The 15,422-nt window shown below is 37.7% G+C and overlaps 1 protein-coding gene and 1 long non-coding RNA gene across 3 annotated transcripts in view; one reads left to right on the top strand and one right to left on the bottom strand.

Annotated features, from left to right (window-relative positions):
* LOC308523475 overlaps window positions 1–1,442 on the bottom strand; it is a 59,433-nt gene extending 57,991 nt beyond the window's left edge. Inside the window, exon 1 of one of the 2 annotated variants that reach the window (XR_013996345.1) lies at window positions 1,044–1,442. This is a non-coding gene — a long non-coding RNA (uncharacterized lncRNA). Of the gene's footprint in view, window positions 1–675; window positions 788–1,043 lie in introns of those variants that run through there. The other variant, XR_013996346.1, reaches the window with a different exon arrangement.
* Window positions 803–15,422, top strand: part of THOC1 (THO complex subunit 1) — a 31,542-nt gene continuing 16,922 nt past the window's right edge. The window contains exons 1-9 of the mRNA XM_081097474.1: window positions 803–887; window positions 3,285–3,358; window positions 3,451–3,511; window positions 4,706–4,772; window positions 9,632–9,750; window positions 10,184–10,232; window positions 10,583–10,678; window positions 11,700–11,782; window positions 13,837–13,910. Of these exons, the coding sequence (XP_080953600.1) occupies window positions 834–887; window positions 3,285–3,358; window positions 3,451–3,511; window positions 4,706–4,772; window positions 9,632–9,750; window positions 10,184–10,232; window positions 10,583–10,678; window positions 11,700–11,782; window positions 13,837–13,910 (677 nt within the window). The 5' untranslated portion in view covers window positions 803–833. The remainder of the gene's footprint in view (window positions 888–3,284; window positions 3,359–3,450; window positions 3,512–4,705; window positions 4,773–9,631; window positions 9,751–10,183; window positions 10,233–10,582; window positions 10,679–11,699; window positions 11,783–13,836; window positions 13,911–15,422) is intronic.

Raw genomic sequence — 15,422 nt, 5'->3', positions numbered from 1 at the left:
CGCATTTGGGTCAATACAAAATTTCTCTCCCCACAGCATAATTCCAACTCAGAAAGTTATTGCTACTTGGCTTCTCCTTGGCCAAGCCTCTCCAGGGAGAGGAGACAAGGGAGGGAATTGAGGGGACAGGGTTTTGCAAGGGGTGCCTCTACCCTGCAGGCAGCGCCACCCATTCTCCCGTAGCACAGAAACCTGCCTGAATCCTTACACTGCTATGCAAGCCACACTTGCATGCATTATTTTATTAGCGCTTCTCAAGAGCCCCGTGACACAGACGACATTTCTATGATCACTGAAGAGCGAGCTGCCGATGAGCTACAGCTGCCCATGACCTAACTCCACGGCTGATGCGAAGTCCGGACTGAGACTCCTCCTTCCGCGGCAATAACTGCGGCCGGCAGCCCGCGGCCGCGGCCCCTACTCCCCCCGGAGCTTTCCCGGATAACCCGCCGGCCTCGCGTTCTCCGGCAGCTCTACCTCCCTGCGCGGTCCACGGAGCCGTAACCAGCCCGGCCTCCCCAAACCGGAAAAGCCGCCCCGGTGCGCGCCGCGGCCTATTCCCCGCCCGGCTGCGGGGAGCTGACAGGGCCCGGCCGCGCACACGCCGTCACCCCAAAGGCTACCCCCGAACCCAGACTTGGCCTTGAGCGGCTGCCTCCAGCTCCCAACGCCCACCTGAACTTGGTCACCACGGACGCTCCCGGTCGCCAGCCGCCCCGCCCCTCGGCTCGCGGGCCGCTCTAGCCGCACACGGAGGCGGCCGTCTCGCTGCTCCCGCCCCGACGTCATCGGCCTGCGCCGCAGCGCGGTGGCGGGCACGCGCAGCCGAGAAAATGTCTCCGACGCCGCCGCTCTTCAGTTTGCCCGAAGCGCGGACGCGGTTTACGGTGAGCGGGCTGCAGGAGGGTGGGAGCTGGGCCCGGCGCTACTCATTGCCCTCCTCTCCCTGCGACTATTGGGATTTTGCCCTGGAGTGAAGGGGGGTACGCCGCAGCGTAGGCTTTCGACCCCGTCGGGGGCTGGGAGGGGGGAACGCGCCTTACCTGCCTCTTCCGCACCTTTGCTGCCGGCTTCGGCCACCCCGCCGGCCGGACCCAGGACCCCGCGTTCCGGGCGCCCAGCGGGAAGGGCTCCTCTGCGGACGGAGCCCCGCACGGTCCAGCTGCTCCGCGGCGCACGCTGAGCCGGACCTGTGTCTCCGGAACTGGGAGGGATGCTGCTGGGAGGCGAGGGCCGCCGCGGCTTTAACCCGAAGGCTGGCTCCCGCCCCGCCCCCTCGCTGCCAGGTGGTCCCGGCCGCGAACTCAGCGCACCCTGAACCCTCCGCACCTCCCTCCTCGGAGAGGGATGGAGAGTCTCAGGGGGAAAGGAAGCGTGGCCAGCGGTCATCTTATTCTCAGGTTGGGGAAGAGTAATTTTCGCATTTGAGAAACAGCTTACGTGAGCTTATGTACCTCTTAACACTGTTAATTAGACTAACTTTTACGATTCCTCGTAGATGAGGTAGAAACTGAGACAAGCCTCCCTCATCTCCGACCCCCAAAAGTGAAGTGATTTACTAACGTGGTGGTTTTTTCCTGGCTTCAAACCCAGTACTGCTCTCTTTATGTTGTTCATACATCCCCAGCATGAAAAATCCTGTTTGACTGAATTTGCCTTTAGCGTTTGCGCCAGTGTTTCAAGGCATGATTTAACTGCTTAGGTATTTAACAGTGCCTGTGTACTTACAGCGATGCCAGAATGAACATTCTATGAAAGGAATTTTTTTTTTTTTTGTAGTAAGAATTTTTCTTGTGTGCAAGTTATTATTACTTCTTTACCATACGGTATGGGGTTTGTTTCTTTTTTGCCAGAGTAGATCTTGTTTATGTCATAGGAATATTTTCTTTCTGTGCATTTTGCTCTAATCTCTGGTGCTTTGAAATTCTGCTAAGAGTAATTGCTAGGAATATCCAAGATCATCACAGTAGCCCTGGAAAGGACCACTTAATTGGAGATCGTCTCTAGGATAGTGCTGCTTCAGCCTCGGTGTGCGGTGGGATCACCTACACCAGTGGTTCTCAACCTTGGCTGCACATGAGAATCACCTGGGAATCTTTGTAAAATCCTGATTTCTGGGCCCCATCCTCGGAAATTCTGTTTCTTTGTTACTAATGTTGTGGCCTCACTCCATAACAAAGAAACAGAATTTCCGGAGGATGAGGCCCAGAAATCAGGATTTAAAAAAGATTCCCAGGTGATTCTAATGTGCAGCCAAGGTTAAGAACCACTGATAGAACAACCCTCGTATTTAACTGGTGAGGAAAATGAAGCATTAAGGGATTTGACCAAGATGACAGCCTGATCATGGCAGAGTCAGGAATGGACATTTCCAGTATAAATCTAATTCCTGTGAGGTTAATACAATGACTTTTTAAGTGTATGTGAATTTTCACAGAAGGAATGACTTGGCAATATTTTTGTCTTTAAATTATGACTACTTTAAGACAATCAGCAGGTATGTATTCAGTGTTTACTGTAGTGAGGGACTGCTGAGTAAGCTACCTAGAGATGACAGGACTTGAGATGGGTCCTGAAGAATGGATAGAATTTGCTTGGACAGGTGGGAAAAACAACATGGAATGCATGAATACACTAGAGTGCGCTTGATAGAAAATTATGCGGGGAAATGGCTAGACCTTAGTGGAGACTGTGTTAGGAGGAGTAGGAAGTAAGACTGGATAGATTAAATGGGATATCATAGGACCTTGAGAGGAGATATAAAACTTCAAAACCAAAATCTGTAAATAAGGAGCCATTGGAAACTTTAAAAATAAACGGAATAGCCCTAACAGGTTTGGCTCAGTGGATAGAGCCTGCGGACTGAAGCGTCCCAGGTTTGATTCCGGTCAAGGGCATGTACCTTGGTTGGGGCACATCCCCAGTAGGGGGTGTGCAGGAGGCAGCTGATGGATGTTTCTCTCTATCCCTCTCCTTCCCTGTAAAAAATCAATAAAATATATTTTAAAATAAATAGAATATTCTCATGAATGTAGTATTTAAAGAGATGATAGGAAGGAAAAACTGGAATGAGAAAATCAATCTAGAAAGATCTTGCCAGGTTTAAAGTAATGAGAGTCCATCAGAAGTGGCATTTGAATAAGAATTACTAATAGAATGACTGATAGGTAATTTTTCCCAGTTACAAACATTTTTTAGTTAGACATATTACTAATGAATGACATGTTTTTCAGTAAATAATAAGTAAAAATCTTTTCAATTATTTGCTATTTTTATTTTTCTAGAAGTCTACCAGAGAAGCTCTGAACAACAAAAATATCAAGCCATTGTTGAATACCTTCAGCCAGTTACCTGGAAGGTAAGGCATTGATATCCCTAAAATACATTGCCTAAATCTTTATACTTACCCTGAGCTGTTTTAAAAATGCAGGTATCTTTTGTTTTTAATAGTGAAAATGAAAAAAAATGTACCCTTGACCAAGCTTTCAGAGGTGTTCTAGAAGAAGAAATTGTAAGTATAATTTTATTAAGATTTTGCTGGCAAATTAATTAGGTCATTTAAAATTTGCTTTTATTCTTAGAATGAATATTTAAATATGATTGCTTTTTCTAGAGTGCGCTTGCTACTTTGTGAAAGCTGCCTTGATAATAGTATAGGAGTAATGTAACAAGGCTTTTGGCAGCACAGGTGCAGTATTCGGGTTTGGTTTAATAGATGAAGAGAGCCTTCTCCAGGTGAACAGTATGGGAGAAGTTGATACTAGGTCTTCCTGAGCAAGAACTGGGATTTGAAGTTAGGTCTCTCATTTTGCTGTCTGGACAGTGTGACACATTTTGTAGTTGCACAAGAAGTCCAGTCCAAGGATGTTGAGCATGGGAACTGGGGTTCCATGCTCTCATTTTCTTATGTCATCCTTCTCATCAACAAAAGAATAACTAGCGCTTGTCTAATTTCAGTTGATAAATTTACTCTAAATATGGAAAATCTGAATTTATTTAACATTAGTGAATAATAAAAGAAAAAGTTTCAAAAGTTTATTCTTGGTTAAGTGAAGGTTAGGTCCCAAGAAGGTAGATCTTTTTCTTGTGGCAATAATAGTGTCCCTTTCTGCATCAAAATTCACTCTTTCCTCTTCTTCAGACCTACTCATTTACCTTTTGTGAGGCACCAGGCACCTTACTTTGCTTTTCTGGGCCTCCGTTTCTTTGTATGAAGGCAAATGACATTCTTTCAACGTTGTTGTGTAAAATGACAGTTAATGAACACACAATAAATGCTGGATTTTATGGTGTTATCAAACCTAGGTACTACTTCCCTTCTATTAAAACCTTCCCTCAGACATATCGATGTACCAGTACAATTCATTCCTCTGGCTCTGCCTTTGCCTTTAATTGAGTTATGGCATCAGCACTTCTGTGCTTGATTAGCTTACAGGCTTAATCATGCTAATGAAACCATTTTTGTAAGACCATTGGATTTTAAGTGAATTGCCTGTTTATTATTTACTTAATATATTTCTAGATTAGTAATTCTATTACTACCCATTTTTTGTATTTTCATCTTAAAAATAATTTTATCTTCTATGAGAAATAGCTTTATCCCATATTTGTGATAATCAGTTTAATGACAGGGTATGTTTTTATTGTTAGCAAATTAGTCTGAACTCTGGCTCCTAAATTAAATTGTTTTCTCCTCTGTTGGTAGATAAATCACTCATCGTGTGAAAATGTTTTAGCTATTATTTCTCTTGCTATTGGGGGAGTAACTGAAGGTAAGTATGTGTTTTATTTTTTAAGAAATCTGGGACACAATATGCTTTATTTAAAACTTATTCTCAGCCCTGGCCAGGTTGTTCAGTTGGTTGGAGCATCATCCCATATGCCAAAAGGTTTCAGGTTTGATTCCCAGTCAGAGCACCTACCTAGGTTGCAGGTTTGATCCCCAGTAGGTCAGGGGCATATGGAAGGCAACCGATCCATGTTTCTCTCACATTGGTATCTGTCTCTATCTGTTTCTCTCTCCCTCCCTCTCTCCCTTCCTTTCTTCCTCTCTCTCTAAAATCAGTAAACATATCCTCTAGTGAGGGTTAGAAACAAACATATTCATCCCATACCTCTCCATCTATCTGATACTGTTCATTTTTCAAGTTCTTACCACCTTTACCAAGAAGTTAGACCAATGAAAGTAGCTCACCTTTATTTTTCAGTATGTAGCACACGTTTTAGTACTTTCTTTGTTCTCCAGTTTCATTCACTTGTTAAATACTCTATTTTTCCATGTAAGGTGCTATTTTTTTCTAAAATCATTAGACTGAAAATCGAGGGGCGTCATACATGGAAGTCAGCCGAGGAGGGTCTGTAGCTGCCCATACCTTGTCAAACAGGCTTCCAATCATGAGCCTTATTGTTACCGACATCACCTGATGCTGTGATTGGAGTTGGAGGTGAAGACAGATGCAACAGGGACCGAGTTCTGAGCCCATAAAGATGTCAAAAAATAAAAAGATAAATACCTGTAAGCAGTTGTCTTGCTCTGAAAAATTCAAACTAAATGTAATCAACTGTGCAAAAGAGCATGGCAATAGAGCTGCAGAGAGACAGTTTGGACTGCCTACCACTGAGTGTATGATCAGTCAGTAGGGAAAACGGGAAGAACAACTCCTTAGGAAGCCAAAAAAGAAGAAGGCCCTAATACAGGGGTGGGCAAACTTTTTGACTCAAGGGCCACAATGGGTTCTTAAACTGGACCGGAGGGCCGGAACAAAAGCATGGATGGAGTGTTTGTGTGAACTAATATAAATTCAAAGTAAACATCATTACATAAAAGGGTACGGTCTTTTTTTTTTTAGTTTTATTCATTTCAAACGGGCCGCGGGCCGTAGTTTGCCCACGGCTGCCCTAAGAGGAAAACCAGCAAAATGCTTAAAATACTGATTTCTTAATTTTGGGTTGGAAAACCTAGGGGGTGTCTTATATATGGAAAAGTATGGTATTTTCTGAGCATCTACTATGTGCCTGGTACTAAGCTGGGACTTGGAGATTCAGTGGTGAATAAAACATTTTCTGACTGCAAGGAGCCTAGTAGCTAATGGAGGAAACAGTGTAAATGTCTTACTGTGGTGTAATCACTGCGGTTGAAGTAGGAATGAAATCTGGTTGAAATACTTGAAACTTCAGTGTCTAAAGGAATCAGGAATGTCTTAGAAAGGAAGCTGTCACATGAGAGCTGGGAAGTGAGGAATGAATTTGTCAGGCAGAAACAGATGGGATAGTTATATGTAAGGGCCCACTTCAGCATGGCTAAAGAACTGCAGCAGGGGAGTGAGAGGATGAGGAACACGGTAAGGAGAGACACAGGAAGCATAAGTTACTGTCTTCTGTGAAGTACTTTGTATACCAGGCTAAAGAGGAGCTATGGACGAAGAGTTGGGTTGGGAGAGACTGCTGGCAGGGAAAACTAGATAGGGGATTCCAAATGGGACAGTGGCAGGGGAGGTAGTTTCAGGAGATTTTTTTAAAAGGCTTAGTAAATATACAGTGCCTAATACATAGGAGCTTGTTAAATATTTATGGAAAGAAGCAATGAAAAAATAGTTGATCTGGTTAAACTTTTCCTTCGATTAACTTAGGTAATTTATGTGAAATGCCTTTTAATGTATAAAGCATTTAGTCACATTATTATTTTGATATTTATTCCTACAAAAACTGGAATATACATGGTAAAAGTGACCTATTGTAGTGGCAAGCTATTTTGTGAACTCAGCGTAATTCTTAAATTCTGACTTTTCATATTAAACTTTTATATAAAATGCTTATTTATTCACTTATTCATTCAGCGTACTTGAGTGAGTTCTAAAATGGAGTGTTCCTTGCCTAGCTCCTCTCAGTTAGCAGCATCTGCTTAGTTCATTGAGTACGTTGAGTACATTGATATGTTACTCTTGTAGACTAGCAACGTTTTTAACACTTGAAGTTGTACAAAGTCTATATTTAGAACTTTTACTTTATTTGAGAAAGGTGAGGACTTACGATTTTAGTTAAACTGTAAATAAATGCTTTTTTAATTTTAGTTTGACGAGGAAAATTCCTCCTTGAAAGAGAATATAGTATTGTTTATGTATGTGACACATTTTCAAATTGTCCATAGTTTATTAAATTCAACTCAGCAAATATTTATTGAGCTTCTGGTCAGTGTCTGACACTTTTGTTAATATATACAAAATTGCCTACCCTAAGAAAACTCATAGGACACATAAGATTAACAGGATATAATAAGTGTTATAATTTATGTCCAGTGTACTTCAGAAACAGATGAGGTGGGCTGCTCAAAGGTATAAGGGTTTTTGTTGTTTTCGTTTAGATCAGCGGTTCTCAACCTGTGGGTCGCCAACCTGTGGGTCACGACCCCTTTGGGGGTCGAACGACCCTTTCACAGGGGTCGCCTAAGACCATCGGAAAACACATATATAATTACATATTGTTTCTGTGATTAATCACTATGCTTTAATTATGTTCAATTTGTAACAATGAAAATACATCCTGCATATCAGATATTTACATTACTATTCATAACAGTAGCAAAATTACCATTATGAAGTAGCAACGAAAATAATTTTATAGTTGGGGGTCACCACAACATGAGGCATTAGGAAGGTTGAGAACCACTGGTTTAGATACACTGTATACTCTATATTTTGAAAGATTAAGTAAGAATTTACCACATGGTAGGAGGAGGACTTTTTAGGCAGAAAAGGCATTGTAAACAAAATCATGGAAGTGTGAATATAGCAAGTTGTTTAGGAACTAAGAAGAGGGTATCTATCTGTGGCCGAGGTTAAAGTGAAACAAAGAGGCCCATGTAGAGGCTGGGACACAGGTTGTGAAAGTTCTGGGGGATCCTGTATATAACCCACCTCATCAGAATAACCAGAGATCTTCATTTTAAATTGATTTTTACTGAATCAGAATCTTTTACAGGAATCTAAGTTCTATAATTATCAAATGTGAGTTAAGTTATGCCAAACTACACTGCAATTAAGGGCAGGGAGTATGCCTTTCAAATCTCTTGGATGTACAGGGCATACATATAGTATTACAGAATCTAAGTGTTAAGGGACTTGAAAGGTCATCTAGTCCAGTCTCATCTCTGGCTTCCTGCCTTCCCTCTATAACAGTGGTTCTCAACCTTGACTGCACATTAGAATCACCTGGGAATCTTTTTAAAATCCTGATTTCTGGGCCTCATCCTCCAGAAATTCTGTTTCTTTGTTACTAATGTTGTGGCCCCACCCATAACAAAGAAACAGAATTTCCGGAGGATGAGGCCCAGAAATCAGGATTTTAAAGAGATTCCCAGGTGATTCTAATGTGCAGCCGAGGTTGAGAACCACTGCTCTATAACATCCCTGGCAGGTGATCATTCAGTCTCTACACTCATTGATGGAGCTAAGTATTTTATTTCTGTTAGGTAGTTTTGATTATCAGATTTCCCCTGTATTGAGTTGAAATCTGCTGCCTTATGCCACCCACTGACTCTAGGCAGTATCCCTCATGTCACATTCCAGATGTGATCTTACCAGTGCACAGCAGAGCTGGAAATATTGCCTTCTTTTTCTGAATATACTATATTAATGCATTGTGTTGAGCTTACAGTAATATTTATTTTTATTTTATTTATTTTACATGCCATGCTTAGGTGGCTACTCTCTTAAACATTTAACAAGTGTTAGTAATTATATTACCTTAAAATAGAAGGCAGAATTAGCAGAGAGATAAAAGTATTTTTAGCTAGACTAAATGACCTTTTCTTAAAATATTTAATTTATTGCTTTACTTTAACAATGTTGAATTTAGAAATAAACAACTTTACTGTTCTGTCCCCTAAAACAATACGTACTATTATTTTAAATGTTCAATAATAATTGAAATCAATATCAAACCTTATCTTTTTAAAAATAATCTTTTCAAGTCTCAAAGACACTTTAGCAACATTGCAGAACAGTTAGAAATGAGAAAAAGTAAAAAAATACTAGTCACAATTCCTCTACATTAAAAACTACCATTCATTTTGGTATGTGGTTTTAGTTTTGCTAGTCTTTTAAAAATTTTATTGTCGTAACCATAATATACATAGTTTTGAATCCTGCCTTTTTCACTTAATTATTCCAGGTTATAGTGATCATAACCACCATTTTTAATTGGCTGCATTATATTCTTTTGAATAGCTTAGTGGTGAAGAAAACAGACTATGAAGCCAGACTTCCTGGGTTCGTATCCCAGCTCTACCACTTACTGGCTCTATGATCTTGGGCAAGTTATTTAACTTCTCTGTATCTCAGTTTTACCATTCTGTAAACTGGAGAGAATATTATCTACCTAATAGGGTTAAATGTGTTAATGTGCCTGACTTATAGCAAATGCTATAGACATCTTATCATCATCATTATTGAGTGCACATACCAAAACTTAAGTATGTCCTGTTTGGGAACTTTTAGGTTCCTCTCATTTCTTGTCTGTTAAAGACTTTTTAGGATTGACAAAGTGTACCTTTAAGATATTCTTCAGAGTGATTTTCATGTGCTATTTTATTCAACAGTATTTTAAACTTTTTTCCCTTCAATTTGGCATAAAGGTATTTGCACCGCATCTACACCTTTTGTATTGTTGGGAGATGTTTTGGATTGTCTCCCCTTGGATCAATGTGACACAATATTCACTTTTGTGGAAAAAAATGTTGCTACTTGGAAATCAGTAAGTGCCTTAGATTCTTTTTCTACTAACATTATCTATTGATCCAGAATTGTGAGGGTAGATTTTATTGTTTGTATTTCTAATACTGCTGATTGCTAAAAAGTTTGTTCCTATGAAAGAATTATGTATTCTGCTCTCTTGGGAGAGGCAAGTAAGAGTCATATATGGAGAAAAAGTTGAAGTACTTAGTAATAACAACTAAGAGTAATAACAAATGTATACTTTCACATGTTTAAAACCGTGTTTTGGTATCATGATTTATATAAGAAAATATTTTTATTTCATTGAAAATGTTATTTGCCTAGAAAAAGCAAAAGTGGCATAGTAGATTCTCAGTGCATGTTAGTATTCTTTAATATTTTACTTCCTGTGACTTATTGAAGGATGTGCAGCAACTTCTGAACTATAGTAATTATTTCTGTCTTAATTTCAGAATACATTCTATTCTGCTGGGAAAAATTATTTACTACGTATGTGCAATGGTAGGTAATTCAGTGGTAAATGATTGTTTTTTAATATGTAAATATGGCCAGAAAAGCAGGTGGTTCAATTAACCACAATAAAATTTGTTAAATAGACTAGCATCTTCATTTTTAAATAAATCTGATTTATTAAAACTGATCAGTGACTTTAAATTAAATTGTTTGTTGTGTGTTGGGAAAAAAAAGGTAAAGCTTATTTCTAATTGTTGCATTTTTGTGATAGTTTCTACCCCCATCTTGACAACTGCTGCTTTAGGAAAATACTCTTAACAAACTGATTAAAAACGTGGGTATGAATGTTAAAGAAGAATGATCTCTTCTGTGTAACCTTTATTTCCATATATTATTAGATCTCTTAAGAAGATTATCAAAATCCCAGAACACAGTTTTCTGTGGACGAATTCAACTCTTTTTGGCCAGGCTTTTCCCTTTATCTGAGAAATCCGGTAAGCTTTTTTACATTAAACATGCTTTGCAGGAAAGTCTTTTCCAGTTTTTAATGGATTAGAATCTGACATGATAACAAGAAATGATTCTAACATAATAAGAGACACCATTGTTGCTCTCATCACTTAGGAAATTCCAAGCAGTTTGGGAGCTGTGAGCCAGGAACTGAGGATAAAAACCAGATATATTTCTTTTTTTTTCTTCTTTTTTTTTATTGTTTTTGTTTTTATTTTCAGATATATTTCTTATAAATCACAGAATCACACTGTCTCTCTCTCTATATATATGTTTTTCAATAACCCACAGCAAAAACCATGAGATTATACTAATATTCTGAGTTTATCAGCCACCAGTAGACCTGCTTATGTATAACTTCTTTCTCTGACAGTGAGAAACCTGGCTCATTAACTACAACATATTTCCCATAAATACTGTTATACACTCTCACTTTTTGATTAATACAATTTTTTATCTATGATTCAGCAAAATTATAAATTGCTACATACTGCATTATATAAAATTGTTCTTAAATATTCATGAATAATAAGGATCAACTATATTGTATGTAGAATTCCGTGTGCTCTAAAGGCATCTTTAAGAAATGAATTTTAGGCCCTGACCGGTTTGGCTCAGTGGATAGAGCATCGGCCTGCAGACTGAAGGGTCCCAGGTTCGATTCCGGTCAAGGGTATGTGCCTTGGTTGCTGGCACATCCCCAGTGGGAGGTGTGCAGGAGGCAGCTGATAGATGTTTCTCTCTCATCGATGTCTCTAACTCTCTGTCCCTCTCCCCTCCTCTCTGTAAAAAAAAAAAAAAATCAATAAAATATATTTTTTTAAAAAAAAAGAAATGAATTTTAGAACAATTTGAACATACAAGTGTGGTGGTGTTTCTAACTTGAGCTTTCTCTTAATTATGGATTTATTCTTGCATATGTTTTAGTTATAATGACAACAAACTTACATTCTTAATTTAGGTGTTTGGTGGATTTGCTCTGAAATCTTTTTTTTTTTTTAATAGGTCTTAATTTGCAGAGTCAGTTTAATCTGGAAAATGTCACTGTTTTCAATACCAATGAGCAGGAAAGCACCTTGGGTCAGAAGGTGAGGCTGATATAAAATCTAACAGAACATGTTTATGTTTATTATTGAAGTAACTTATGAATGGGTCTTCTAAGTCATCAAAAATTTAAAAACCTTTATTTCCAGTTTATAGAAATAATATGTATTCTCTGTTAAAAATGCAAACAAAATAGAAATATTTAAAATAGTATAGCTACCCCATAATCCAAGGCCCAAAAGATAACCACTCTTAACATTCTCTAACCTCGTAAGACTTTTTATATAAAGTTAGTTTTATTCCAAAAATGAAGTCACACACTACATACTGTTCTGAAATTCACTTTCTTCTTTTCAAGTAGTAAAAAAAATTGGATGCATTTTTGCATCAGTATGTTTATATGTATATCAGTGTTCATGGCTTTTGATAAATCTTTTGATGTATAACACTCCTGACAGTGGCATTTAGATAACGTCTAAAAGTGAAAAATTGTTAACAGCATTATAGTAATAATATTGCTATATTATACAGGTGTATCTGTAAGATAAAGTTTAATAAGTGAAATTGCTATGTCTAAATAATACATATATCAGATTTTGATGGATGTTGTCCAGTTACTTACTCGAGGGTTTAATCATTGATACTATCACCAGTGGCACATAGAGAATGCCTGCCCATTTTCGCACAACCTCACAGCAATCCTGGGAATTACCAACATCTTTAAAATCTTTGCTTAATTGTTGTGTACTTAAAAAGTAAGTCGTCTTTATTTTAACTTATTTCCTTGGTTAATAAAATCGAGGAACTTACTGTTTGTTGATTGGAATTTACTTCTGTGCTGGTTTGAAGCCTTGAGAAAGAGAATTGCCTATTTTTGCCATTTGCCCAATTTACTGTGAAATGTCTTTTTCTTACTGATGTGTAAAAACTCATTTTATAGAATATTAATTCATTGCCTACCATATGTTGATAGAATTTTTCTCAGTTTATACTTTTACTTGTAACTTTATGGAGTCTTTGCTGTATAGAACTTTTTTATTTGGTTATAATATTAACATTTGTTGGTCTTTGTTTTATTATTTCTGGCCTTGTGTCATGCTTAAAGCTTCTCCTCCATAAGAATCAACCCCTTTGTTTTCTACTGGTGCATTTAAAGTTTTGTTGTTTCCTTTTAACCCAGCAGACATATTAGTTTAAAATAAATTGAGTTATTTTATTTTTTTCCAAATAATCCAGTTATCTCAGAACCATTTGTTAAATAATCCATTGTTTGCCCACTGACTTTTTAAGATTATGATATATCCAGAAGACAGTCCAGAGTTGGGAAATTCCTGGTCATTCAGCACCTCCTCTTCATTTAGAAGCCAGTTAAAAGTTTTAAAAATTATTAATTAGATAAAACTAATATCTCACTGTAGATTAATGACTACTTTATGTAATTTATTACTTAAAGTATAAAACCATTATCAGTTTGGAAGTGATGTTGGTTTTCCTTAAGGTTTTTTCGAAATCTTGTCCTTCACCTTTATATATCTTTTAGGTACTTCTTGAACTATTCCGTGTGAACTTATTTTGAATTTTCAATATAGAGCTGGACACACAGCATATCCTGTCATGTTCCCAGATTAATAAGTGTTCTGTGTAGGAATCAAGGAGGATTTCCATAGTCAAATTGAAGTTGGAGATTAAAAACTACTTAAGTTCACTTTATTTACTACAGTTCTTAGAGTCCTTAATATACTAATGGTTTTCTCAATTCTCTGAAAGGTCGTTGTATATATTTCCAAAAGGTATTTTGCCATACATTCTTTATTCCCAGAGAGAATCTACTGACTATGTTTGGAGAAATACTGGTTTAAAACTTCACGTTGTTTTCATAGCTCTCCTATATCATTGTCATGCCGGTCTTGAGTTCTCAGATCCCTGTTGCATAAAATTCACATTGCCTTAAAGATTAACTATAGGTCTAGATAGTTACTATGACTAGACTTTTCTACTAACGATTTTCTAGCATTGTGTGAATGACATTCCAGCATTTACCTTTTGCCTGACAACTGCTTCACAACAGGCTGTACTGTTTTGTTTTGTTTTAACTTAGCACGCTGAAGATAGAGAAGAAGGAATGGATGTAGAAGAAGGTGAAATGGGTGATGATGAAGCTCCAACAACTTGGTGAGTTTTTAGTCCAGATTTCTTGATTTACAAAATTAATACCTTAATGACTTACTGAGTTTTAGAGAAAGAATGTAGACAAAGATGAAGGAAATCATGCTTGTAGATTTATTTGTAACTTTCATGTAAATTACTTAAAACTATAAATTCCAATTACTACTGGGCTGTATCCAATAGTTTCTAAATTGTGTGCACAGACGGTTCATTGTTTACACAGCCTATTTTATACATGTTCATAACATTTAAAAGACCAAGCATAAGCAACCTAGGTCCTCTTCCCCTCCTCCTTTCCATTCACCTTTGTGGACTCAATACCTGTGGATATTGAGCCTGATTATTTAATGAAATAGGAGAGATAAGAAAGTTCCTTTCTCTCTCCTCCTCCCTTCTGCTCCCCTTCTGTCACTGTCTCTTATTTCATCCTCTGTAACCCTATGCTTTCCCTCCAAATAATTTCTTTTTAGTACTGGTTAGAAGCAATGAGGAAGCGAAACATGAAGTTATACAGGAACACTTTCACTAGCATTCTTTAAAATAGTTATCAGTTGCAATTGAAAGATTTCCTGAAGATCTAGAAAGGGTTTCTATATCTGTACAAGGAGATATAGTCCTTTAATCCCAAATTTCAATTTCAAACACATAGCCCCAAGGAATGTTGAAAGTAGTGTAGCTCCAGGCATAATTCCTGTATTTACTACTGATATAACCTGGAACAAACTATTAACCTACCAGCAACTCAGTTTCAGAGTATTTAAAAATGTAGTGATGCCATCTATCTGCTTCAGTTGAGATTAAATGAGATGCTATTTGGAAGTGATCTGTTATCCTTATTATGACTGTATGTATTGATGTTGCATAGAGTGATATATGTAAAGCACTTAGGACAGTATTTATTCAGTGTCCTGTAGCTATTATATATAGTGTTTTGTCTTTTGGATTTTTTTTTTGAGACTTATTTGTTCATGTGCATTACGGATAGAGTAGGCTTTTTTTATGAAGTGTATAGAATTACACAAATGTTAAATATTGTATTGTTTCATGAATACAAATAATTTATATAGCTGTTTCTTATTCCATTTTACTTTCACATTTTGGGAAATGTTCTGTGGCTTTTCTTTCTTTTTAATTTGACCCAGAGAAAATTCATACCTATAATCTTATTTTGTAAACCATTAATGTTGCTTTAATTATAGAAAGAAGTTGATGTTCAGATAATTGTTTTCCTGTTTTCGGAGTTGATATTAGGAAAGAGCTTAGAAAAAGCAAAAGTTAACACGCCCATTAGATTCTTTGGAATATTGCTGGTTCTTGACAAAACTTTTGGCAGAGGCTAGATTTTTGTCAATTAAAAGTTGTCAGTATTCCTCATTATTGATTTGAAGCAAGATCCACATGCTTGAGATATTAGCAGTTACTCTAGCAGTTAACATTATCAAAATTAGCTAAACTTACTAAATTATTTACCTAACTTTACACATAATTCAAAGCCATTGTAATCTGGGTGAGTATATA

This window comes from Myotis nattereri (assembly GCF_964212035.1).
Source record: "Myotis nattereri genome assembly, chromosome: 8".
Taxonomy (NCBI): domain Eukaryota; kingdom Metazoa; phylum Chordata; class Mammalia; order Chiroptera; family Vespertilionidae; genus Myotis; species Myotis nattereri.
This window is presented reverse-complemented; position numbering and strand designations above follow the sequence as displayed.